The following is a 26248-nucleotide window of genomic DNA, read 5'->3' as shown; positions in this document are numbered from 1 at the left end:
ATGGTCAAGTTGGACAACAAAAGACAAATACAAACAGGAAATTTATCTTCACGATAAAACTTGTAGGAACCACTAAATAATGTTTTATTTCCAACATTACTAATGTAGCGCTGTATGATCAGACCAGAGTTAACTATCATACTGAGAATAAAGGGGCAATCACATTTACATGTCTACTATGAAAACTAAAATATATGTGCTTCTTTCTGTGCTTGGTCAATTGACTTGTGTTTTTTTCAGCTATCAGACAGCTATCACGCGGGTTTCAATAAGAAATAGTAGTAGATTCAATACATTTTAAGGATTTTAGCACGATAATTTAACCTTTTTGAGGGAAAACCACACCAGAAACAAATGTTTAATCAAAGCAGAAATGTATTTACATTTTTTTAACTCGTCTGGAGATCTTTTAACTTAATCGTCAATTAGGGCTTTATTTTGAAAGGTTGCGGAGGTTATCCACTTTTGTACGAGTGACGCTTGACAGTTTCTTGGTTAGTTCTCAGCGGTTTAGTGAACAGGACAGAGACTCAGCACATTATTTCCCCCATAGTTTGGAGTTCATTCACCGTAATTTTTCGGGGGTGCTAGTCGGAGATGGCGGCCGTCCTGCTGCAGGCTCTGGAGCGGACGGAGTTGAACAAACTCCCGAAAGGCGCACAGAACAAGCTGGAGAAGTTTGTGACGGAGCTGCAGAGCGCTAACGAGGCGCTCCGGACTCAGCATGAGCGCTACAAAGCAGACAGCGGTAAGTTGCCACAGCAAACTCATATAGAAAAGTTAGCATGTTATATTTGATAGAAATGCAACGGGTTAATAATAATATGTCTTCTGGTCAATTCGGCAAATAAACCGGTGGCGTGTGAGGTTTATAATGCTGACAACAGCCCGCTAAACGTTAGCTACGTTGTTACTGTCAGGCTAACTGTGGCGGAAGAGTGTGATGCCAACACTTTTTAAACATGACATTTTTATTTGGTTGTCGCTTTGTGGTGTTTTGAGTTAATGCCGAAATTAAGAACAAGTCCCACATATTTGTTAAAGCTGCTGTAAAAGTCTGTGCTCTGTTTATATTTTTGTTAAAAAGCTAGGAAACATTAAATGACACGAAATTGCAGTGGAGTTTGGCATTACTTCTGTGACGTCTGAATGAAAGAAAGCCATGTTTCTCTGGAGTCCATCCCACAGTATGATCACACCATGCTTCCAGGGAGAAATGTCTTTTTTTGTTGGCTGAGAAAAAAAACATTGTTATTGTCAGTAATGTTTAAAGCGTGGACTATCTGCGATATTGGAATAAGTATGAAATATGTATCAATGACGCACATTATAATAAAGTGCATATGTCCATTTGCACAGCATGATGTTCATTTACAGAAGTGAAAACCTGTTGCTCTTTTTAACCTTAGTCTTTTGACACACAGCAGGGGGAAATTTGTGTAAAACTGCATGTGTCTCTGTTATGTAGTAATTCATAGTATGTGTATTGTATACTCATTCCTGTTGCATGTTTTCTGCCCTTACAGAGCAACAGTACTTTGACATCGAGAAGAGACTGGCAGAGAGTCAGGAACAGTTCCTTTCTTCCACCAGAGACCTGCAGACACTCAAAGAGGAACACAAAAAAATAAGTGAGTTTTCACACACACCTAAACTCCTCATAATTTACAGCGATCACCATGATGTTTTGTTTTGCTTAATTGATGAAAACACCCATTCTTCAATGTACTATGCTGTTGGCTTAAAATGTCACTCTCAGGTGTATATAGAGTTCTTTTAAAAACTGAAGCAGTGTTATTAATTCAAATTCAAACCATTAAAACATTCAATTGTCTTACACAGTCATTGTCTTTTACTATGCAGCAGAAGCATGTTGTCTATAACAACACAGAACAAGGTTAATAGTTCAGTATACCCCATTCTTATAGTCATAGCTTCATTTCAAATCCAGTATCTTGTGCCTTTTAACACACAGAGAGTGATGGGATTTGCTTTAAAGCACATGGACTCTCAAAACATTACCCATATAACTTATTGGCCTTCTGTGAATGTCTGTTTTTCCTCTCTGTGCAGATGAAGAGCTGACCACACTGAAGGGAATAGAGGGAGAAACATCTGAAGATAAACCAACACAGCAGGTAAACATATCTATGCATGTGGAACTGTGCATATACCCCATACACATGACATTCCAGCTACCAGTAAAGACAAAATAAAATAAAGTTTAATGAGCTGTTTATTTAGAGTCCCAAAAAATCAAATACTTTACTTTATCTGCAAACTCTGGGAAATATTATAGTTCACGTGTGTAATCTATATGTGTGTGTATGCAGCAAACCAAGACCAAGTATGAGATCGAGGCAGAGAAGCGAGAGCTGGAGAGGCTGCTGGAGAAAAAAAAGCATGAGGTGGAGAACCTGACAGGTGAGATATCACACTGTTTGTAATGTGATGATGCTGCATGTTATGTTTCCATCAACACTTATAATTTTCTCCTCAGGCATTTGATAATATTGCAAGCAATTTTTCAGACTGTCCAGTTTACACTGTGTGTGTGTGTGTGTGTGTGTGTGTGTGTGTGTGTGTGTGTGTGTGTGTGTGTGTGTGTGTGTTTGCAGAGGATGTGAAACGTCTCAATGAGAAGCTGACAGAGACCAACAAAGTCAAGACGGAGCTGATGCTAAAACTGGATGAAGTCCAGTCAACAGAGACCTCTGTACAGGTACACAGAACATTATGTGAAAGCCACTATTACTCCGTGTTGAACATTTAATGCAGTTTGAATGTGGAACTGCTTTAATATGCAGTTCTTCCAATGGCTGGACTATGTGGAAGTCACTTCACACCACCCAAATTCTTTTAAAATACAAAATCTGATATGTTTCTCCATGACTATTAACATTTTTAAATTTTGGTCTTTGAATTAAAAATAAATCATAAAGCATTAATTGACAGTTTAATTCTAGTGTGCTTTATCAGATGAGGCAAGACAGTTTAATTAGCATCTGCTTAAAAAAAAAATTAAAAAAAAAATGGTGAAACTGAGCTGGAAAGTTTTTTTTTTTACTGTCAACAGTTATATCCTCTAAACACTGAACCACTGTGTGTGTGTCACAATTTATCAGCTTCTATTTTATTAACACCAGATCATTACAGATTAAATGTCATTTACAAGTGTACAGCTGAAACGATAAGTCAGGAAACCAGTATGTGGATCTAAAGGAAGTGAGGTGGTAATTGTTTAATTGATCATTTTAATCAAAGTGACTAATATTAGATGGGTCCAGGTTTTTAAATGTGAGACTTCGATGCTTTTCTTTCTCTTACATGATAGTAGATTGAATATTTTTGGGGTTTGGACGGTTGGTTGGACAAAAAAGGTCATCTGAACATCTCACCTTGTGCTGTAAGGGCTTGAAAATAATTATTAGTGGCAGCTCTATTCAGGTCTGTTTTTTTGAATTTGAGATTTCAGTAAGAATAATATTTACTAGCAATTATAGAATAAGTTGTCTCTTCACATCTTTTATTAGATGGGTATTTTTTGTTTTTTGTTTGTCACAATTATTAAAATAATGACATTACTGCTGATCCAGATCATATTTATTGTATTGATTTAATTATACATAGGCACCTGGTCTTGTTTTATTGCATTGTATAATCTTTACTTAAAGTAAGCTGTCCATGGTTTGTGTGTGGTAGCACCGGGAGAAGCGTATGGAGCAGGAGAAAGAGCTGCTGGAGAAGAAAATCGAGTGGTTAACCACAGAACTGAAGACCAAGACTGAAGAAGTGCTCAACTCCAACAGAGACAAAGGCAAAGAGATACTGGAGCTGCAGGGGAATCTGAAGAGCAGCAAGGAGCAGGTAACACACACACAACATACACAATATATACACAAATGTAGAATCATGAAGACACAGCATCCTGATATCATCATCTTCAACAGGTGAACAGACTGGAAAGTCAGCTGACCTCTCTGAAGGAAACCAGTGAAAGCCAGAGTAAAAGAGCTGAAGACCTCAACAACAAACTCAAACAGGTAACAAACACATCAGCAGGTTTAACATCTAGATAGAATAATTACAGAAAGTTGCCTCGGGTTGCTAAAAAGAGCTTCAAAGACTTTAAAATAATCTTCTAACCGTCAGGAATACATCAATAGGTGATATCAAATGTACTTATACACTGGTACAACTTCATATGTACAGGACAATAATCAATTAGGCTGTGTTACCTTAAACAAATGTAGTATTATCCATTGCTCATGTGGTTTGTATGTATCTCCAGGCTAATGATGAGAGGACCGCCATGGAGGAGAAATACCGCAATGAACTCAACGCTCACGCCAAGTTGTCTTCACTCTACAAGGTGAGAAACACTGCAGGACACCTGGAAGAAATGTTTACCTTAAACACTTAAAGCATTATGAATAAGAGGCTTACTCTCTACACCTTTTTACTTTTATTTGAACATCTGAATTCTGATCGAAACAGAGTGATTCCCCTCTCCCATCTCATCATGTCCATGTTATTTTTATTTGTATGTAATCAGTATTTGGTGTGTTTGTTCTTCCTACAGAGGCAAGCAGCAGAAATGGAGACTAAGAACCAAGAACTGAGCAGAGCAGTGGAAGGGCTCAGCAAGCTGCTTAAAAGCACCGGGGATGGTACGACTCCACTCTTTATTTGACTTGTCAGAAAGTTATGACCCAGGTCATAAAAATAAAGTGATTATTCTGCACTGGCACCGCTATGTTTTGTTTTGTGCACTTTGTGGTTTGAAACACATCATTTTTTAATTTCTTTGCCACCGTTAGATGTTTGACTGTTACTAGTAGTATTAGTCTGTGATGCTAAAAATACACTTTGTACTAAAGGTTTGTGATTGTTTATCCAGATTCTGTAAACATCTGTCTGATTTTGACAATATATGGTATACCAAGCACCTCATTTTAATGTTAAAAATCTGCAAACCAAAAAGCCACTAACTGTTATGGATGATCAGTGTAATTAATGTCACCTTGATGTCCTCGCAGCCAACAAGGTGCTGGAGAAGAAGGTGTCAGAAGGAGAGGAAGTAAAGAAACGCATTGAGGCAGAGCTCAAAGAGAAGATCAAGAAGATGGAGAAAGAGCTGGAGAACTCTACAACCAAGGCTGCTGGCAAACACTGCTGTAAGTATTATGTAGAGGAGTTGTTAGTTTGCATTATGTGTGCATTGTGAGCAGCTTTATTTACCAGTCATGTGTTGTGCTGCAGGTGTCCCCTCTCTGACTGAGGAGCAGCTGGACTCCATGTGTCCTTCAGCAGCCGCCATCGCTGCCATCGTCAAACCTGGCATGAAGTTCTTCGATGTGAGTTTAATGAGACAAACGGAGACATATTTTCCTGCTATCAATACACATCATGTTATTGTATATCACATTTAAACATACCTGAAGGTCCCATCAAAACTATATCAATACATGTTTATTTCCAATTCAGTCCTTCATGTTGTAATTGAACATTTAACACTAGCTATCTAACCGAATGATGTTGTCTTGTTAACTGACACTATTTCACACAAGGTGGAGTCTTTTCTTCTCCTTTTTTTCTTTTCCTTATCAACTTTATTCACTTAATTCTCAAATAAATGATAGATGACAAAGCTTTCATTTGAATTCAAAGAGATTCAGTAATATAGGGATGAGTCATCTGGAGTTTTATGGTATCTTTTTAGTATGATTAATTGAATATGGTGTCCTGTACTGTTGAGTATATTGAGTTTGATCTTTTTTAAAGGCCCAACTAGGGGCTACAATTAGCTACAACTGTGGTATGTGGTATTGATTCATGATTTTTATTTGTCCATGTACAAATAAACATTAAATGCATTTAAAAAGAAAAGAAAATTAGACACCAAATGTCAAGGCAAGGCAACTTTAGTTATATAGCGCATAGGGGCAGCTCAGTGTGCTTTACATAAAAACAAAATATCGGAATGATTTAAAGTAAAAATTGGAAACATTAAAACATACAATTTAAAAAAAAAACAAAAAAAAAACAAACAACGTACAGAAAAATAGAAAAAGAGAAGTAAAAGTATAAGTAAAAAAAAAAGTATAAAATATGAGTAGAGCATAAAATAATGATTTGCTTTAAAATTATTTGCCAAATAAATGAAATGCATTAAATAAATTCAAGAAAGCCACTGTTTTCTACTACTTCTTGTAAGTTTTGAAAATCAGTGTGTCAAGATATATGCAGATAAAGCTGTCAAATGTCTCTGCAACTTGTAGATGACACAGTTCTTCCTCTCTGCCTCTGTGTTTTTAGATGTATAATGCGTATTCAGAGTGTCAGACTCAGCTTCAGCTGGAGAAGCAGGAGACCAGGAGAGTGAGCACGGTGCTGGATGAGATCGTCCAGGAAGTGGAGTCCAAAGCGCCCGTCCTCAAACGTCAGCGGGAGGAGTACGAGAGCATGCAGAGATCCATGGCTTCACTGTGTAACAAACTGGAGCAGGCTAGAACGGTCCGACACATGTTCCTGTTTGTCAAAGTGGACATTTCAGTATTCTGTCAAGATATTTTCTGATGTAAAACTTACATGCTGTTTTTTTGTTGTCATTAGGAGATCTACAGTTTGCAGAAAGAGAAAGAGGAGATCAAGCAACGCAGCGATGCCCTGGAGAGAGAAAAACTGAGGACAGAGAGACAGCTGGAGGATACATCTACACAGGTACACACACTCAGCTGATGACAGTGATGAAAACACAGATGCCTTTTTCTTTTCTTATTTTACTTTCCGTCTCTTGTCCAGGTGTGCAATCTCCTGGTGGAGCTGGAGGAAGCCAGAGGGAACCGGGTGAGCAAGGATGACGGCAGCTCGGCCGACATCTCCAGCACCACCGAGGTCAACAGCTCACGCCAGCTGTCCTTCCGCAGCGTGGAGGAGCTCCAGAGGCAGAACCAAAGCCTGCTGGGAAGGCTGAGGGAGGTGGAGGAGGAGAGCGATAGACGGCAGAACCAAGTGACATCAGCACGGTAATTGAGTACTATTACTGTTACAATGGAAGATAAGGAGTTGTTGTGATGTTAAATGAATAATGCTATTAATTAAATGTTGGGATTCAGTGTCTGTCTTCATTGATCATCCACTACTTTGATCGGAGACTGTAATATATCAACTAATCTTAGATGTAATACCATGCAGCTGTACAGACTTTCTCTTGACATCTCCTTGAATTCATTTCAGTGAAATATCTTGACAACTATTGAATGGATTACATTGAAAACTGTGTCCAGAAGATTAATCTTAATAACATCAACAATCATCTGAATCTTCATTTAGAGCCCCGCTTAATTGGTTTTAACTGTGGTCGAGACTTTGATGGTTCATGGTTCTGTCTCTCTGCCTTCTTCCAGTGTATCTGAATTGGAGGCCAGTGTGGATAAACTTCAAAAGGAGGTGGAGCAGCTGAGAGAGCACAGGAACCAGCAGAAACAGCTGGCCGACTCCAACGCCAGACAGAGAGACATGTTCAAGGCTCTGCTGACTCAGAGCACCGGCTTCAACCTGCCTCCTCAAGGTGACACATACATACAAACACTTTGCATAGCTTCTGTTTACCTAGAATGATTTTAATAGTAGTGGATATAGAACTTTATATACGGGCCATGTATATAATAATAATGGATCATGTTCTCATGTGTGTCTACAGGTCCAGATTCTTCCTCCCAACCTGCACAAGTTCGTCCCTCAGTCCCAGCCACTCGCTCCACTCCTCAGAGAGCTGCTGCTGCTGAATCTGCTCAGACTACTCAGACTAAAGCTGCGTTAAAACAGGTACATGCAAACATCTGCACACACACTTCATACGGTGGAAAGATATCTTCGCATTCAGAGCCCGTTCTAAGCAGTGTCTGTGTATTTCCAGCTGAACGATGCCTTCACTCTGTACAAGAAGGAGAAGGCAGAGAACGACAGAATGTTGAACGACACCAACGACAGGCTGCAGAGGCAGCTGACAGAGCTGCGCTCAAGCCACGCCAAGCTCACCTCTCAACTGGAGTTCAGCAACAAGAGGTGTGCTAACAAAGACAGATCAGAAATGTTTGGATTCTCCTCTCTGATCTTTTTTTGAGATCACTTTTCTGCTAGTGTATCCATCGTTTTATTGTGTGTGTCTGTGATAACATCAGGTATGAGATGCTGCAGGAGAATGTAACAGCCTACCGTAGAGAGATCTCAGCATTGCAGGACAGGAACCAAAAAATGGCTGCAACGGCCCAACGACACGAGCACATCATCCACACAATGAGCCAAGACCTGAGACAAGCTAACGAAAAGCTGGCTCTGGAAGAGGTGAGGAGGAGAAACTTTTTAAAACATGTTTTACATATCTCAGCATAGATTAGCAGACAGAGAGAGATATACATGAGACATGGTTGCACATTTACAATTTTACTGTACAAATGCATCAATACTTTGACTATTGCTAATAATATGCAAGGGAAAATAGTTTTACTTCATAGCTTGTGTTAGGTACATGTCTTTGAGAGATAACCCAAAGCACTTGTGTCTATATATAAACTTACTACTTCTATAATCTTGATTTATATATATATATGTATCATTTTCAAATGTTCCCATCTGTGTGTGCAGGTGCGTGTGGAGAACCTGACTAAAGAGCGAGATATATTAAGACAAGCAGAGAGTCGACTCAATCGAGAGAAGGAAGGCATGCTGGCTGAGCAGCGTAACCAGAACCTGCTTCTCACCAACTTCAAGTCAATACAGGTACACTGACAAGTATTTTATTCCAAAGTTTTGTAATATCTTATTACAGGATAACAAAGTTAAGCTCTTCTAATCAGCAAAAGTACTACGGTAAGAAATGTGTGAGGCTCACTCCTTATTTGAACCTCACATGCACAAAAACACCTCTGTGTGCTAAAGAGTCCTACTCTCTTAAAGCGACAGTAACATCCACGACTGTCCTAACAGAAAGCTTAAGACACTGTTGCATTTACAAAACATCATTTGTACAGAAACATGAATTAAATCAAATGAATTTAGCTGATCTTTTACATTAATTTATTCAGCAAAATCAATGATTTATTTCCATCCACATAAATGGGTGCAGTCAAAATACACCCTGCCCTTATTTATTTAACTCACATATAAAACATAATTTGGCTCCCACAGTTATCATACAGCAGTGAGTTTAGTCTCTGTTCAGACATGGAAACATCTCACTCATTTTTCCCTTATGTGTTGCATTAAGTTAAAATGCGGACCTAAATGATTAAATCCTCTATTTCATTAGTCTCCATTTAAACAAAACATCACAGTCAAAGGTAGAGATATCCTGAGCTAGTCAGGTCTAATATGTTAGCATATAATGATTGGTATCAGCTAAAATAAACCTGATCAAGAGCCGATTCTTTCATTTCTGCACACTATTATGTTTATCCCCCTGCTGGTGTTGTAGCGCAGCTCTCATCTACGTCAGCATTCAGCACAATCGAAACCAAATAAAACTTGATCAGAACATCCCTCAACATTTCCTTTGTCTTAAATTGTCTTTTTGTATGGGTCTAGTTGACTATAGAGCGCACAGAGACAGACACTCGCCAGCGACTGAACAACAAGATAGAGCATCTGGAGGCAGAGCTGGCTTCAATGAAGACCAAACTGGAGCAGGAAGTAGCACAGAGGCACACGCTCGGACGCACGATGGACGTACGTATACTCTATATGTTTAATGTTTGTATTCATTTACATGATATGGAGTAAGTATTGAACCAATCCAATGGACCTTCCACCACCCCCTTTGCAGGCCCAGCTGTTAGAAGCCAAGAAACAGCTGGAGACCCAGAACACCTTGTACCAGAAGACCAGGGACTTGTTGCGTAGTTCTGAGCAGCAGGTGACTATGCTGAGAAATCAGCTGGCCTCCGCTTCATCCTCTGAGGCTGTCACCACCTCCAGCAACGCCGCCACCCCGGCAACCAGAGCGGCAGGCTTCAGAGCACCATTTAGAGGTAAACAGCAGTCCCGCAGTAGTGACTGTTAAGCCTGAGGGGCACAGATTTCATTCTGGTAGTACTGTGAGTGCAAGCGCTCCTTTTCAACTGTTTCCTTTGTGTCTGTACAGGTGCAGTACGCTCTCCAGCTACAGCAGCCTCCCAGCAGCCCAGCCAATCAGAGCAGGAAGTGGCAGAGGCGAAAGCTCTCCTGCGTGCCGCTGAGGAACAGAACAACGAGCTAAAAGAGCAGCTCAAGAATGCTAATGCTGGTGTAGAGCAGTACAAATCTGTGGTACTGACTATGGAAGACAGTGTGAAGAAAGAGAAAGAGGTACACTTCTTCTACCCTCTGCCAAATTTCCACAACTATCCACGCACACACACACACACACACACTAAACCCCTCTTCTTGATGTCCTCCCTCAGTCCTGCTCCCATCTGGAGATCCGGCTCAAGGAGTCAGAGGAGGTGCAGAAGCAGCTGGAGAAGAGGATATTAGAGGTGGAGAAAAAGAAGCAGCAAGAGCAAGAAGAGAACAAGAAGGCTGTGGACGCAGTGGAGAAACAAGTAGGCTGTCCAAATGAACATCTGAAAATAATCACATACAACAACCTTCCAGAGATATTACACATATTGTTGTTCCTCCCTGTTTAAAACTCCATTCAGGCTGTGTCACCATTAGCAGGTGCATTAGAGTTTAATAGAGTAATACAATCAATAATAGCAGATTAGAAGGATCACACAGTTGTTTCTGGTGATATGATACTGATAGTAATTGGCGTTGGAGGCCCAGTGGTCCATAGATGTGAATGACTGTAGGGATGCTAATGAAATATGATGAAAAATGAAATATCTCAACATCTATCTATCTGATAACTATCTGATTAATTGTCAACATTCAGCAGAGTCATGAGGTCAAAATTTCCCTTTTGCACAATACTTTAGTTTATGACTAAAAGCTGCCAAACATATAACATTCCTATCAGGCTTTAGTTAGTATTTCAGTTGCATGCTAACACATTAAAATGTGATTTGGATCATGGTTAACATTATACCCACTTTACATCCCCAAAGGCATGTTAGCATTTATCTAGAAGCACATCTATGGCTTAGGCATAGCATGTGGGTGCATATATAATCATCATTTTTAGAGGTTTAGTGAATCAGCACAAAATTAATCTGCAACTATTTAAATAATTGATCAGGTCAATTTTGTAGGCAAAAATTCCAAAATGTGTTGTTTCTAGCCTTTTTGTTACATATTTAACTTCACACTAATATATCAAAATGAATAAGGACCTACTTCTGTGTTACTGGTTTCATGTTTTTAGGCACAATAAAAAAGGAGAACAGCTTGACAAATGATATCACATCAGCCAAAAAACTGTATGACTGTTTGTCGATTGTTCACACTGACATTACACTTCCTGCTTCATGAGGTATTTATGGTGTGTATGGTTTCCCTCTTGTCTCATCCAGGTGTGTGAGCTGCAGCGCACACTGAAGTCCAGCCAAGCAGAACAGCAGGAGGCGCTAGAGAGAGCTGCTGCTGCTGTTACACTGGAGCAGAAAGCTATACAGGACAGCCTGCTGCAGGTTCATTCATGCTCACTCACACACACACTCTCTCGCATACACACTGTCACACAAACACTTTTACACACTCTCTCACACACACACTCACACACACACACTCTCACACAAACACTCACACACACACTCTCTCACACACACACGCCTCTTAAGAATCACCTACATTCATAAATATAAAAGCTGTATTAACCTGTGTGAGCTTTGTTTTACAGACAGATAGTTTTTCCAGTGTGTGTTACTTGTCTCTCACTTTGCTCTCTCCTGTTTTTCCTCCTCCATCCTCCTCTCAGACTAAACTAGCCGGAGAGGCTCAGGCTAAGTACGAGCGGGAGCTCATGCTGCACGCTGCTGACGTGGAGGCCCTGCAGGAGCTGAAGAAGAGATCCCAACAGGAAGCAACACACAAGAGAGAACTGGAGGAGCAACTAAACAAAACCACCTCCCTCATGCTGGAGAAGACTGCTGCCTGGAACGCCATGGAGAGACAGCTGAAGGTGAGAGGACGAAATCATCACGGAGTCCTTCCAGATATCTTTAGTTAAATGAATGTAAAAGTTGAGTGTTTCTGATCGGTGTGTACTTTGACTCTCCCTCAGGATGATTTGTCCAGTAAGATCCGTCGCTCCGAGGAGCTGGGGACACAGAACAACCTCCTGCACCGGCAGATGGACGAAATGGCAGCTAAGAGTCGTCAGCAGCAACAGCAACAACAACAACACCAGCATCAGCACCAGCTCGATCTGTCATTCAGCGAGGAGGGAAAGACCACTGAACAGATACTAGAAATCCTCAGGTACATGTGGAAAAATTTCAGTTTTTTTCAATAAGAAAATCATTACGACAGAGTTTTAAAATGTGTGTGTGTGTGTGTGTGTTGTAGGTTTGTGCGGAGAGAGAAGGAGATCGCCATGGCTCGATGCGAGGCGTCTGAGGGAGAAGCTCTGCGCTACAAGCAGCGAGTTGAACACCAAGACAGAGAGCTGAAGGATCTGCAGGAAGCTGTGAATGCTGAGAGGGAGAAGATGCAGGTGGGAAATGAAAAGATAGAGGGTTTCAGTTAAAAAAGGAATTTGAGACTCAAATGTAAATTATGAAGCTATTATTTGGCTGTGAAACAATATAGAGTCTTTGACAGATTGTCTAAACAATTGTCTAACAAAAAGATTCTAACTTGCTGCTAAAAACAGCAAAACTTGCATGAGAGAATATAGTTTATTATAATGTGTCTGTGTTTTTCTTCTGTCAGGTCACAGTGAAGACTCTGGCCCAGCAAGAGGAGCAGCTGAAGAAGATGGAGAGTATCAGCTCTCTCCAAGAAACCAACAAGATGCTGAAAATGGACCGGAATAAACTGGAGCAGGAGCTGCAGCAAGCTCAGGCTAAAGTAAGAGTCACATATCGGTTGGCTCTAACTTGTGTTTGATTGTTAGCCGTGGCTAGTTTTTAATGCTTTTTGTCAGAATTAAGAATGAGTCAGTTTAATTTGGTCCCTGGACTTTGTGAAGCATTGAAAACACACTGCTATTTTAACAGTGCTGTAGCAGTGTTCAGAGATAAGTGTTTTACCTGAAGACCACATGTAGTGATGTAGTGATCATAAGATAATTGTTCTAAGTGCAGCCCAAAGGCTCTTTAATGTTCTTCCTGGCTAACAGGATAGTATTAATGAGCTGTAATCAAATCTCCACTTTCAACATTTAACAACAGAAACAGAAAAATAAGTAAACTCCATCATGAATTCAGCTGCATTAAAATACAATATGTGTAATTACATAGAACAGAAGAGGACTGAAGGGATGTTTTAATGGGCCTTAAATTTATCATTAAACATTAATGTTTAGAAAATTGCCAAGAGCCTATGGTGAGACGCAAATTAGTGGACACACACACACACACACACACACGCACACAGGCTTTAATGCAGTGAATCATCTCTGACATACAATGCAGCCAGATCCCATTACACTGGCCCTAACACAGTCCTACTGTCATCTCATGATAAAATATATGTCCAAAAAAATATAGACCTCACTACACCTGCCACTGAGTACAACTGCAACAACTGTAAGCTCATAACACATCTCCTTTTTCTGTCTCTTTGTGTCTATCAGCTGACCAAGCTGCAGTCAGACATCAGCCCACTGCATCACTCTTTATCTCAGCTGTCAGAGAAGAATGGCTCCCTGCAGGCTGATAAGAGGATTCTGGAGGAGGACCTGAAACGCTGCAGAGCCAGAGTGCAGGTAAGTGTACTGCTTCTCCTTCACTACTACAGGTAGACTGTCATGTGATCACATGTTCTGTTTTCTCACAGTTTCATCTTTAAATTTTCTACAGCTACTGTATGAACTTCTTTTTAACTCTAATGTGTGTCTCTCCTGCAGCAACTGGTGAGCCAGCATAAAGACGGAGATGTTGAAGAGAGGCAGAAAGTCAACACTGAGAGAGAGGCTCAGCAGAGACGCATCACACAGCTGATTGAGGAGACAGCTAAGCTAAAGACTGAACTGGCCAGGTAGAAAATGCACTGAAACTACACACACACACGCACACACACACACACGCACACACAAATGGATTGAATTCTGATACAGCAGGTCATTTAACTCTCACTGCCGGAAAAGGGGAAACAAAACTTCCGCCCTCCAGCTTTAAGAATAACATCTGAGGTGATTGTTTCATGTGCTTCAGATCCAACGCCAGCAGTAACTCAGCCCAGTCTCAGCTACAAGCCTTCAGAGACTCTGTGGCCCGTCTGACGTCAGAGAGGGACTCCGCGAAAAAAGACCTGGAAACAAAGACTAACGACATCCTCGAGAGGAACAAGACCATCACCCAGGTGAAGAAGATCGGACGCCGCTACAAGACCCAGTACGAGGAGCTCAAAGCCCAGCATGACAAGGTGGGAGAATCAGCAGCTGTGGAATTAGTTAAGGTTAAAGACTCCAGTAAACGAGCATTTTAGTATGGATTCAAATTGCAGAAGTGATCTTTGGTGTATCTGTGTGTTCCAGCTGGTGGAGGAAACAGCAGCTAAAGCTGGAAGCGAGGCAGGTTCGAGTCAGGAAGTGCAGCAGGAGCTGACTAAAGCCCAGGAGGAGCTCAACAAAGCCAGAGAGGAGCTGACCTCACTGAAAGAGGAGGTGCAGAAAAAACAGGAGGAGGTGAGCACAAAGATATTTTAGACCTTTTTTAGGTTTATTACACACAACATACAGCACCACAGTTTATTTATTCCAATATGTTTATTGACATTTTCCTGTGTTACAACTTGAAGACAACATACTGTAATAATATAACAGTTTGGAACCAGAATACATACATTATACAAGCACCTACATCTACACACACACACACACTCAACATGCACCAATATCAGACAGAGAACGAATGAAATAAAATATTTCCTCTCCTTGTTTACAGTTTTTCAGATAAAGCCTAAAATACCTTCCTTTAGATAAGCTGCATAGAGTTCTACATGTTCAGTCTGTGGGTTCCCAGTTTAGGTCTTTCTCTTTTCTCTCTAAATATATTTTAATTACATTTGCCACATGGAACTATTTACAATCCAGACTATTCATAAAACGTTTAGCATCATGACTGAAGGAGTAGAACAGCAGCAACATGGCTGCAACGTGTTTACTTATGAGATATACACACATGTACATATTTTTTGATGTTGTAAACTTGTCACATAAGTGTCATGAATGTCACTTGCATAATCACTGGAAACAGTTATCAGCGCAGGTGGCCGAGTAGAGACAGTTAAGGGTCGTTCACACCAAACGCGATGAACGCGATTTTGTCGCGCGACAAATGAGAATGCGCTGTCACTCGAGTTTTGACACGTGGCCTTTTTTGTGTAAATTCGCGTCATCGCGCCATTGCCAGCCCGCCCATTTTCGAGCGAACCCGCCCTTCATTGCTTCTTCTCTCATCAATCATGGCTGACAACATCACAGCTATCGCTACGCTCTACCTGCTCTGGGACTATAAGACACGTCTGATCAGGGCCGAGCGCCGCTGTCGCTTCTTGGTACACTAACATTTGGTACAGGGGTTGGGACTCTGCTGCAGAGTAGAAAGATATTTATAGATATCTATGTTTTCATTGTCATTGCTTATAAAACAAAACGAAATTTCGTTTGTAGCACCAAAAAGTATAAATATAGGTTAAAGTAATAGATAATGCACAGATAAGTAACACAATAATAAATAAATAATAAAAATAAAAGTAATAAGGATAATTATAATGTTCAGGTAATTTGAATTTGTCCATCTAACTCTAGCACTTGTATTGTTCATCAGGTGTGTTTTTATCAGAGTTATGTGTGTGTGTATGTGTGTGTTTATGTTTGAGGAGAGAATCCACAGCTCTGGGAAAGAAGCTGTGTTTGAGTCTGTTGGTTCTGGCTGGGATGGTTCTCAGCCTGCCTGATGGAAGGGTGCTGAACAGAGAGTGTCAGGGTGTGAGTGCTCCTTAAGGATGGGGGCATGGAAAGTGGTTTTTGTGGTTGTGGGGTCCAACAAAAAAAAAAAACCTGCTATCAACAGGAATATGAGGGCAGATGAGTTCAGAGCAAAGTTGCCTGAGTTAGTAGTCCAGCAACATACACATAATATAATACTCACAGAAAGATGCATTTACTGCTTTGCCTTGTTGAAGTACAATGAGTCATCAGAAAAGTCAGTGGGTAATTTGTAAAATGATGATAATTATGCAAAACCAAAATGTAGTAGAAAATAAGAACATTTATTTTATTTATTTTGCACATACAAAAAAAAAAAAACAATTGAAGAAAAAAAATGAATTTCTACAACATAAAAACACAAATACTAACAAAAGCTAAACAAAAAAGTAAAAGAGGTGTTCCAAGTGTATGGACAGATAACTCAGGATTCTGTTGGGCAAGATTACATACATAAGTCTTTAAATTGATTTGTTTCATCAGGCTCAGAAGTCCCGGCAGGAGTTGGAGGAGGCCCAGAAGGAAATCCAACAGAACAAGGACAAGTCCCAGGAGGTCCAAAACCAGCTGACACAGAACCAGAACCAGCTGACACAGGTACTGTAGCACATTCAGATTGACCTCAACTACCACTGTCTACAAACTGTCTGATCTGAGCAGGATGTGATAGATGTGATAGATGTGACACTTTCTGAGATGTTTAGAAAATTAGAACACTATTGTAAAAAAAAAGAAAAGAAATGGAGACTATTGAAACACATTGTCATCATTGTCAAATGTTACCTCTATAGGTGCAGTCCCAGCTGTCCCAGGCACAGACTCAACTTCAACAGAGCCAAAAAGAGCATCAGCAGGCTAAGACCCACACCCAGCAGGTAAGCAGCATTTGAAATGATTGCTAAATTTGTTCGTCAAATTCACACAACTTAACCACAAACCCCAACAATCAACCTCCTCCTCTCTAAATCCCAGGTACAGAACCAGTTGAAATCAGCTCAGTCTCAAGCTCAGGCCCGTCAGAACCAGATCCAGCAGATCCAGAGGGAGCTCCAGCAGGCCAAAGAATCCCTCCAGCAGAACCTGGCTAGTCAGAAAGAGCTACAGCAGACACAACAAAGCAGTCAGCAGAGCCACAACCAGGAAGTGACCAACCTCAAGACTGCTCTGAGCACAGCAGAGAACAAGGTGACTAACTTTCTCAGCACTGCCTTTTGTTGGTCAGTTGTTTAATTTGAAAGAGACCCCAAAAGGAAATGCTAGCCTATATTTGTCTAAGTATTTAAATGAATCATTTCTAGTCAGTCGTATACGTAATGGACTCACAGTATAAGGAGCATTGTTGTATTAACCCTCACATACTGTACATATTCTCCCCCATCACAGTATTTCCTCACATAATTAGTCTCTGTACCAAACGTCTGACCTCGCCAGTCACAGATAAACATGAGTTATCTTTAATCAAGCTTTCAGAGAGCAGAGACAGTTTATTCTTTAGTTTTTATGATCAATAGATATGTAAAAACACTATTCTATGGTCCAGTGTTACATAAAACATGACAACTAATTATATTAAATGTGAAGAATGGATATTCTTGAAAGTTTGGATGAATATGTGTCATATATATTTCCTTTTTTGGATATTCGGGTCACTTTAGAGGAAGACATTAAATTTCAGGCTCAAAGAAAAGAGTACAATTTTAAAATGGGTCAAATTTGACACTGAACACTATGTGAGGGTTAAGACATGTGAATTTTTGTGCAATACTTCAACTAGGAAATGTGCTTTCCTCCTAACAGGTGACTGAAGTCCAAGGCCAGCTGGACAACCTGCAGAAGGTCAGAAAAAACTTGATACATAAATGTCTTTATTAAGAAACAGCACTACAGTAATGTATAGTGATATGTGATGATAAATCAGTTTTTATAATTAAATGAAAGGGTTGCATGTACTAAATAGATGTATGCACAGGTATATATTTATCAAGCTAATAATTTGACATTTAATTAACTGGGGAATTAATTCATTTAGACTGATGTTGAATCTCTTTGAATTAATCATTGAACTTAATATAGTCTGTTCTTCTTCCTCATAATGTTTCCTTGTTATCAATATTCCCTGCTTCACACTTTCATTCCTTCTTTTCAAATGTCTCACCTAATTGTTCCTCTGTGTGTCAGACGGTTGGTGAGCGTGAAGCAGACGTTAAGCGTCTGCAGGAGCAGCTGAACGAAGCAAACCAGGCCAACGAAGCGAGCCGAGCCTCACAGAGCTCCCAGTCTATCCAGGCCAGCGACGCTAACCTTGCTAGTGCTAACCAGGCACAACAAGAGGAGCTGTCCAAACTCAGACAAGAGGTACTTCCACATCCTGCATTTCTTTATTGATATGTACATTTTTGCTAATTAGTAGGCAATTAGAAAGGAGAAGTAAATGAGTAATAAAGGCCTCTCTCTAATATAAGCCTGCCTCTAATAAAGGCCTGGTACATACAGACTCAGTTTAAAGTTGCAGTGAAGAAGAAAAAATGGACTATATTAAAGATGAAGAAGAGTTTCAACATAATAATGAAATAAAACACTTTGAGTAATGATGTCGTTTTTCTCCAGCTGTTGGACAGCAAGAACAGAGAGGAGCAGCTCAGACAGCAGATGGCTGACAAAGAGGAAAAAACTAAGAAGGCCATCATGGGAGCCAAGACCAAAATCAACCAACTCAACGGTAAGTTCCACAAATTGACAATTTTTTTTGTCACTTTTTGTCACATTAGTTTAAGAGTAACCTTCACCCTTGTACTTGTAGCTGCCAAGGTGCAGCTCAGTCAGGAGGTGGAAGAAGTGAAACAGAGTAAGGAGGACATGGAGGCGAGGATGAACGCTCTGAAGTCTCAGTATGAAGGAAGACTACTGCGACTGGACAGAGAACTCCGAGAACTGAGAGAGACGCAAACACACTCTGACTCCAGAGAGGAACCACAGGACCAGAGTGGAGCTAAGGTACACACATCATCTCTCTCTGTCTCACCAAAACATAGTGTGTGTTACATTATATAATTATACTGTAATAAAACCTGGATCTGGATGTGTTACAGGTGGCTGATCAGGCCAGATCTGCAGACCAGAGACAGATATCTTTAAAGAGTCCAGCCCAGGACAGAGGAAGGTAACTACTGAAGACACACACACACCAGAACCACTTCTATTCATCAAGCTCATCAGACTAATAACTTTTTTCTCTGTTTCTGCTTTTCTCAGCTCCAGCCTGTCCGAGCCTCCCACCGCCAACATCCGCCCCACCACCAGTACTCCATCTCCCAGCAACAAGCCCAGCCCCTCCCAAGGCAGCAAGACCACGCCCCGCGCCAGCATCCGACCTATGGTTACCCCAGCGACCATGCCCATGCCCACACCCACCGCCACTGTCATGCCGACCACACAGACCGACAGCCAAGAGGGTGAGAGCAAGAGAAGTTCAAGGACTCAAATTTGAATGAGCCATATATTTAAGGTTTAGATGATGGTTGAATCTTAATTGTTAAGTGTAAGAGTGTAATGTCTCTCTCTGCAGGAGCCTCTGTTCACTCCACCAGCACCAGTCTGGTGAACACAGCCTCATCAATAACTCAACCAACCAGCACTCAGACCACAGCATTCGTTCAGCCCACCCAGCAGCAGGCAACCAATCAGGACGCAAGCTCCAGCGTGGAGGCAGAGCGACCATCTACATCCTCTTCTCTGATTGGGCCAGGTGAGCAGAAACCTGAAGAACAAGAAGAGTTTGACTTAAACACCATAACACAGAATAAAATATTATATCCTGTTATACTGTGTAAGGTAGTGAAGTGTACTTGAATACATCTTGTCTTTGTGTGTGTGTGTGTGTGTGTGTGTGTGTGTGTGTGTGTGTGTGTGTGTGTGACTCAAGCAGGTTCAAAGAGGAACCGAGAGGATGAGGAGGAGGAAGAGGACAGCAGACCAGAGAGTTCACACACCCCTCCAACTTCCAAAAAACTTCGACTAAGACCAACAATGACACCACAGGTAAACACAAGACCCCAGAGACAGACTGTTCAGCATGCATGGCCTCTGTTACTCACTGTGTCATATCTATATTGTATATCTATATTCATCCTTCTGTTTTACTGCTACCACAAAGCTTAGTTGTGGCACTTCATATTTTTTAGCATTCTGATATTTTCTGATGTTATATTATTGATAGTTATTTCATCATGTGTTTTATTAAGACATGTGTGTCTGTGCATCTTCTGCTGCATATGCTTTTAAGTTGGTGAATGTGAATTAGTGAACACGCGAATAAAACTGAATATACAATAGAAACTAAAATTCACTGGACAAAATATAGACAGTTGGAAATGTGTGGTTTAAACAGCTGCCTACAAAGATTGAATTTAACTTGGTGCACTAGAGACATGAAGTGGCTTTGGTTGTGTCATGAGCTTTTTACTATAGTTCATTATGAAGTGTAACTACAGCTGTGCTCTGTGTGTTTCAGTTGGAGGGTGATGAGGAGATGGATGAAGACCTCGGGGATGAAGGAGAGAGACAGGACTCTCCTGATGACAGCCAGGTCAGTTACCTGTTTAAAAAAAGGAAGATCAAGAAAATAATTGACATTTGATAGCTAGTATTTTATACTGTTGTTGAAATAATAACTTATAGGGTTCAACCAGTGTGGTTATTTCAATTAATACTTCAACTATTTATGAAATGACCATTTGCTGTACTTAAATAGACAAATCTTTTAATAGATTTTAAAATAAGTTAGAATAATTATAATAATGACTTTATTTGTATAGAACCTTTTCATACAAGAAATGTAGCTCAAAGTGCTTAAAGTTAAAAGCAAAAAAAGTCACATTTAAGTTAAAAGCAATTAAATGTGATATCGCAGTTAGCCAAAAATGTTGCTGTATGTATCTTTAAATAATCAGTATGCTAATGTAGTGCACTTATAAAGTCTAATAAACACAATATCAAAATAAATCCAGTATTTTCACCCCATTCTGATATTTAGCTTTTTAGTTAACAGTAAAGTTCCATCTGTCTACTGCAGTAATTGTGGATGACACTAGTGCAGACACAGCGTGTCAGTTAATTGAATGATGTATAAAACTACTTTAATACTGACAATAATTTAATGTCTGATATTGTTTTTCTGCAAAAAACTAAACATGACATGACCTCCTCCTCTGTCATTAAAAATCCAGAATGTGTGAATATGAAATGGTGATAATACTTTGATATTTTGGTGGTAGGAGCTCCCTGAGGAGAGTTTTCCCGTCTTGACTGAAGGGGACGACATCGATGATGAAGGTGTGTCCCAGTCCGTCCCCTCTGATCAGATGTCCTTCCAGGCCTCCTCTATGATCAGAGACGTCATCGTGATCGACACTGACAGTGAGAGCCGCGAGAGCAAAGAGGCGGAGGAGAAGCAGGAGGATGACGAGGATGAGGAGGAAGAAGAAGAAGAAGAGGAGGAGGAGGAGGAGGTGCTGCTCGGTTCTCTAACTTGTTAAAGTGACTCATAGTTTGATCTGTTATGCAGAGTTAATTCTCTTCTTTTACTTTCTCAGTATAAGGAGGAAGAGGATGACGATGAAGACGAGGACGATGCAGGCGACAGCGGGATGAGGGGAGGAGAGGAGAGCAACGAGGAGAGCAGGGAGGCTGAAGATGAAGGAGCGGAGGAAGAGGAGCCATCAGAAGGCACTAGCGCTGAGGAGAACGTGTGTGGAGCATCGTCAGACTCTCAGCGCCCCTCTGAGCCGTCACACAGTGAGCACTAACTGCACCTCACACTTTCTACTGTTGATTGTTTATTGTATCCTTTGGATCCCCATTAGTCTTCATAGAGATGAAGACTATTCTTCCTGGGGTCCACATTAAATCAAACAATTACATAATTACAGCATTTATACAAAGTATTACACAAAATCATTCATCCTGAATTAACATGATTATAGAAATGTATATTAAGGAGTACAATGTAAATGTGTTAATATGATCAAATAGGAATAATATAGTTGTTCACATGATTATAAAAGACTTGCATGATTATAGAAGAGTGTACATGAGGTATTGAGGGACTGTTTTTACATCTCACACCGGCTAACCCCCCCGCCCCTTTCTGATCTGTTCCAGGTGAAGGCAGCAACAGCGCCACGTCAGAGTCAGACCCCCCCAGGGACCCAGTACACCTCCCCCCTACTTCCTCCCCTTCCTCTTCCTCACTCACACCCCGCCTGCCCCAACCCCGTAGGCCCCCACACCCCCTCCCTCCACGACTCTACATCCAGCCTCCAGCTCAAGAACTGGGACCTCCACACACACAGGTAGACACACACACACACACACACACACACACACACACACACACACACACAGGGCTTGATCAACATCGACAAATGTGAATTTTATATTACGAAGATGAGGCAAATACATAATTTAAATAGCTAAAGTGTCATTTGATCACATCAATCAGACACCATTTGATCTTTACATAAAAAAGCCCCTTTTGATAAAATAGAAAGTTGGGAAGGGGGCTGTGATTCACAAGATTGATGGTTAGTGTAGAGGTGTGTGTGATTATTTAACCCTTACATACTGTGTGGGTCAAGGAAAAAAATGTGTCTTAAAAAAAGAAAAGTGTTTAATTGTTACTCTAAAACTGATTGTGTGTGTGTGTGTGTGTGTGTGTGTGTGTGTGTGTGTGTGTGTGTGTGTGTGTGTGTGTGTGTGTGTGTGTGTGTGTGTGTGTGTGTGTGTGTGTGTGTGTGTGTGTGTGTGTGTGTGTGTGTGTGTGTGTGTCATCCAGAGACAATCCTCTCAGCTGCGCCGACAATCAACAGGACTTCAACGTGGTGGACTTCAACTAACTCCAGGAATAGGCAGTAATGTAAGACATGTTATGTGTGTGTGCATCATATATGACGTATGCTCATATATACAGTATGTACTCTGCATACGAGGTAAATGTTTTGGCTGATAAAGTGTGTTTGTGTTTTGCAGCAACATTTCTTCGATGATGACGACAGGATGGTTCCCAGCACTCCCACTCTGGTGGTCCCACACAGAACTGATGGCTTCGCTGAGGCTATACAGTAAGACACACACACACACCTACAAAATCAGAATGTATACAAATGCTTACTTTGCGAAAGGATTTATTTAGCAAGCCTTCTTTCAAAGATATATTCATGCACTGTACAAAAGCAGACTTGGATAGCAGTAGTAATATTGATTCATATCTAAATAGTCTTTCATCTCTTCAGCTCTCCTCAGGTTGCAGGTCTGTCCACCAGGTTCAGGTTTGGACCTCCAGAAGATCTGATGAGTCAGTCATCAGGCTCACACTCTGACCTGGGACAGCTGGCCTCTCAAGGAGGTACAACACACACACACACACACACACACACACACACACACACACACACACACTGTATATATGAACACCTCATCATGCCTAATCTAAAACACTTCTGTTCATTTTTGAACCCTTATCTTGTCTGGTGTAGGTCTGGGTATGTATGAGTCTCCTCTGTTCCTGGCTGCTCATGATGAGGATGGAGGAGGAAGAAGTGTCCCCACTACACCTTTACAAGTGGCTGCACCAGGTAAGAAACATACACATACATATCTATACTGTAGGTTATATCAGGGATCAATATGTGACCAACTACAGTACCATACATATCAGCATCATTGAAACAGTAATAGATAGATAGATAGTATTTCCTGACTCTCCGTCTCTGTCAGTGACGGTCTTCACAGAGTCTCTGCCCTCAGACAGTGCCGACAACATGGCATCCCAGTCCGTTCCCATGGTAACCGCCTCCACCGGGATGGCCTCGGCTGCAGACGACGGAGATGAGGTGTTCATTGAGCAGGAAGGAGACGGGTGAGTGACTTTTGACCAGTCAGGCCTGAAGATAGATCAGTTCACTGCAGCTTGTAGGTTGTCAAAGTGATTGAAAAACACACTCTAACTGTGTGTGTGTGTGCCTTTGTGTGTGTAGCCCTGGCATTGAGTCTTCATTGGACAGCCAGGCAGACATGGAGTCAACAGGACAGCAGAGTGATGATGCATCACTTCCATCCACCAGCCAAGTCCCTGGTATTTATTGTTTTTCCTTTACTGGAATTCAGATTTTAATAGAATGATTCTCATGATGAGCCCAACCAGCTGTTTCTTCTTTGTATCAGTGACTGCAGTAACAGGACTATAATGGTTTTTTCAAATTCTAACATTTTAAACTTTCAAATAATCCTTTTTTTCTCATTCCCACACACATATTGTTCATCATGTATTAATCTGGCAGTGTGTCCTCTCACTGAATTTTTGACATGAGTCTCACTGTTTTATTGACAGACACCAGCAGTCAGCGGCGCAGTCAGCCTCTGATCAGCAGCCTGTCAGGCAGAGGAAGCAGAGGGAGAGGAGACGCCAGGACGTTACTCAGCCGCAGAGGTAACTAACTCAAACTGGACTCAGGAACTAAACAGGAGGGACTATGCAGACCCCTAATTGACATTTAACCTCTACTTGATGCATAGACTTAAAACAAATAGACACAACTCACTCTGCATGTAATGATGAAGCTGTTTATTGAATGAAGCAGATAGCAGTATTAGACATGGACAAACATTACAAACATCATGGGGATGATATCATTAACAGATGATGAAGCATCACCGCTATTATAAACTGTTTTCTGAATGTTTGTTCTCAGGAAATTATACTCGAGGAAGAGGAGCCATGGGCAGAGGGAGCCTCCTCTAGTGATCCTGTCACCAGCACTAAATCTGTCATCTTATCCAACAATGAAACACAAATGTGCTCTGCTCTCACATTATTTTTGTTGCGTTTGGAGACACTGGTATCCATAGATTTGCTGCCCAATTAGAATCAATAACCACACTATAACAGGATAGATACAAGAGCTTTGTATGTGTGTCATATTTCCTCTGACATGTGTACGGTCACTTTGTTCTGTGTGATTTGACCTCAGAGTTTTTAGTTCTGTTTTATCTTTTTTTTTGTTTCACATGTATTCATGAGAGCAGTATTGCTTTTGTAATTTTGTTAGTGTCTGTATTGCTCTGTCATTGGGCTGTTAATACACTTGTTTTATTAATAAAGTCAAATAATGAGTAACAGCGATGTTGTGTTGCTTTATAATCATAGTGGGAATGGAGCATTGAATTTTCATTGTATCTTCCATATTTGGATATATCAACTGAGTTTCAAACAGGTGCTGATGAAGACATTTGTAAAGTAGAGCTGGTTGTGCTGAAGGACAGAGCTGCTTATCTCTTCTTCAGGGCTTCTTCTAATTACAGCGCAGCCACACTTTGATGGAGTTGGTCAGCTGAGGAGGGGGAGCGTTGGGAGCGGCCGCGTTGGGGTCGTTTGGTGCCTCGGCGGGAGGGCTGAAGATGGGTAGGGGTGCGAAGACTGCAGATGGGTCGGGTTTGGCCAGCGCCGGCAGGTCACCTGATATCTGGATTTTGAAGTACAGAGCTGCAGAGAGAACAGAGGATATGACTCAGCTGTTTACTACATCAATGATGAAAGATAAGCTAGGTCAGCATCTGAGAGGTTCTTACGTCCAGAGAAGACAAAGTGGTGATATTTGTCGCTCCTCTGGGGGCTCGGCATGGACAGAGCTGATGTGATTGGGCTGGGGAATCCCTTCAGAGACACTTTGAGGTTGATTTCTGCACCTAAAAGACCCTCTGTGTGTGTTTGTGTGTATGTGTGTGTGTGAGAGAGAGGAATAAAAATTTAAAAAACCGTAAGTACATTTAAGACAGTTTTAGACAAAGATTTTGCTAAATTGTGGCCAGGGTTTTAAAGGAACAGGCCAACATTTTAAGAATAATGCTTTGTTACAGATATCACTTTCATCTTATGTCTAAATCAGAGATGGTTCTGCAAGGGTGGGGGGAAAATCAATACAGTATAGTATGGCAATATTTTGCATGGCAATATTGTATCGATACACAGACACCAAGTATTGATTTTTTTATTGTAGGAATTGCAAATGAAAATGTATGTGTTTTTTCCTTTGGGAACATAATTTGCAGGTGAAAAAAGGATATCAGAATATATTTAAAATCGTGATAATATATTGTGACATGTATCGTGATAAT

At 40.9% G+C, this 26248-nt stretch overlaps 1 protein-coding gene across 3 annotated transcripts; it reads left to right on the top strand.

The window, feature by feature from the left end:
• The first annotated feature begins 502 nt into the window (after positions 1 to 502).
• LOC128368890 (nucleoprotein TPR-like) lies at positions 503 to 25241 on the top strand. Of its 3 annotated transcripts, none has more exons than XM_053329794.1 (55): positions 503 to 748; positions 1527 to 1631; positions 2074 to 2138; positions 2334 to 2424; positions 2619 to 2722; positions 3703 to 3867; positions 3951 to 4043; positions 4292 to 4372; positions 4583 to 4670; positions 5040 to 5177; positions 5263 to 5357; positions 6319 to 6516; positions 6616 to 6723; positions 6805 to 7028; positions 7410 to 7573; positions 7706 to 7830; positions 7922 to 8070; positions 8187 to 8349; positions 8650 to 8784; positions 9589 to 9729; positions 9827 to 10031; positions 10145 to 10347; positions 10443 to 10583; positions 11496 to 11612; positions 11900 to 12103; positions 12206 to 12402; positions 12490 to 12637; positions 12856 to 12993; positions 13721 to 13852; positions 13994 to 14124; positions 14301 to 14511; positions 14624 to 14773; positions 16562 to 16675; positions 16870 to 16953; positions 17051 to 17263; positions 17876 to 17914; positions 18257 to 18433; positions 18686 to 18797; positions 18879 to 19072; positions 19168 to 19238; positions 19331 to 19530; positions 19644 to 19823; positions 20004 to 20116; positions 20589 to 20663; positions 21352 to 21582; positions 21670 to 21871; positions 22238 to 22428; positions 22911 to 22991; positions 23105 to 23196; positions 23368 to 23480; positions 23611 to 23709; positions 23852 to 23993; positions 24112 to 24209; positions 24465 to 24563; positions 24826 to 25241. In XM_053329794.1, the coding sequence occupies exons 1-55, from the start codon at positions 598 to 600 to the stop codon at positions 24873 to 24875; spliced, it is 7530 nt and encodes a 2509-aa protein (XP_053185769.1). In that variant the 5' UTR covers positions 503 to 597; the 3' UTR covers positions 24876 to 25241. The 3 variants fall into 3 exon arrangements, with proteins under 3 accessions (XP_053185769.1, XP_053185771.1, XP_053185768.1); XM_053329796.1 differs by having other exon boundaries at positions 21352 to 21585; positions 23882 to 23993; XM_053329793.1 differs by having other exon boundaries at positions 21352 to 21585.
• The last annotated feature ends 1007 nt before the right edge of the window (positions 25242 to 26248 follow it).

This window comes from Scomber japonicus, chromosome 12, assembly GCF_027409825.1.
Source record: "Scomber japonicus isolate fScoJap1 chromosome 12, fScoJap1.pri, whole genome shotgun sequence".
Classification (NCBI taxonomy): domain Eukaryota; kingdom Metazoa; phylum Chordata; class Actinopteri; order Scombriformes; family Scombridae; genus Scomber; species Scomber japonicus.
Note: the sequence above shows the minus strand (reverse complement) of the source record. Positions and strands in the feature narration are given on the sequence as shown.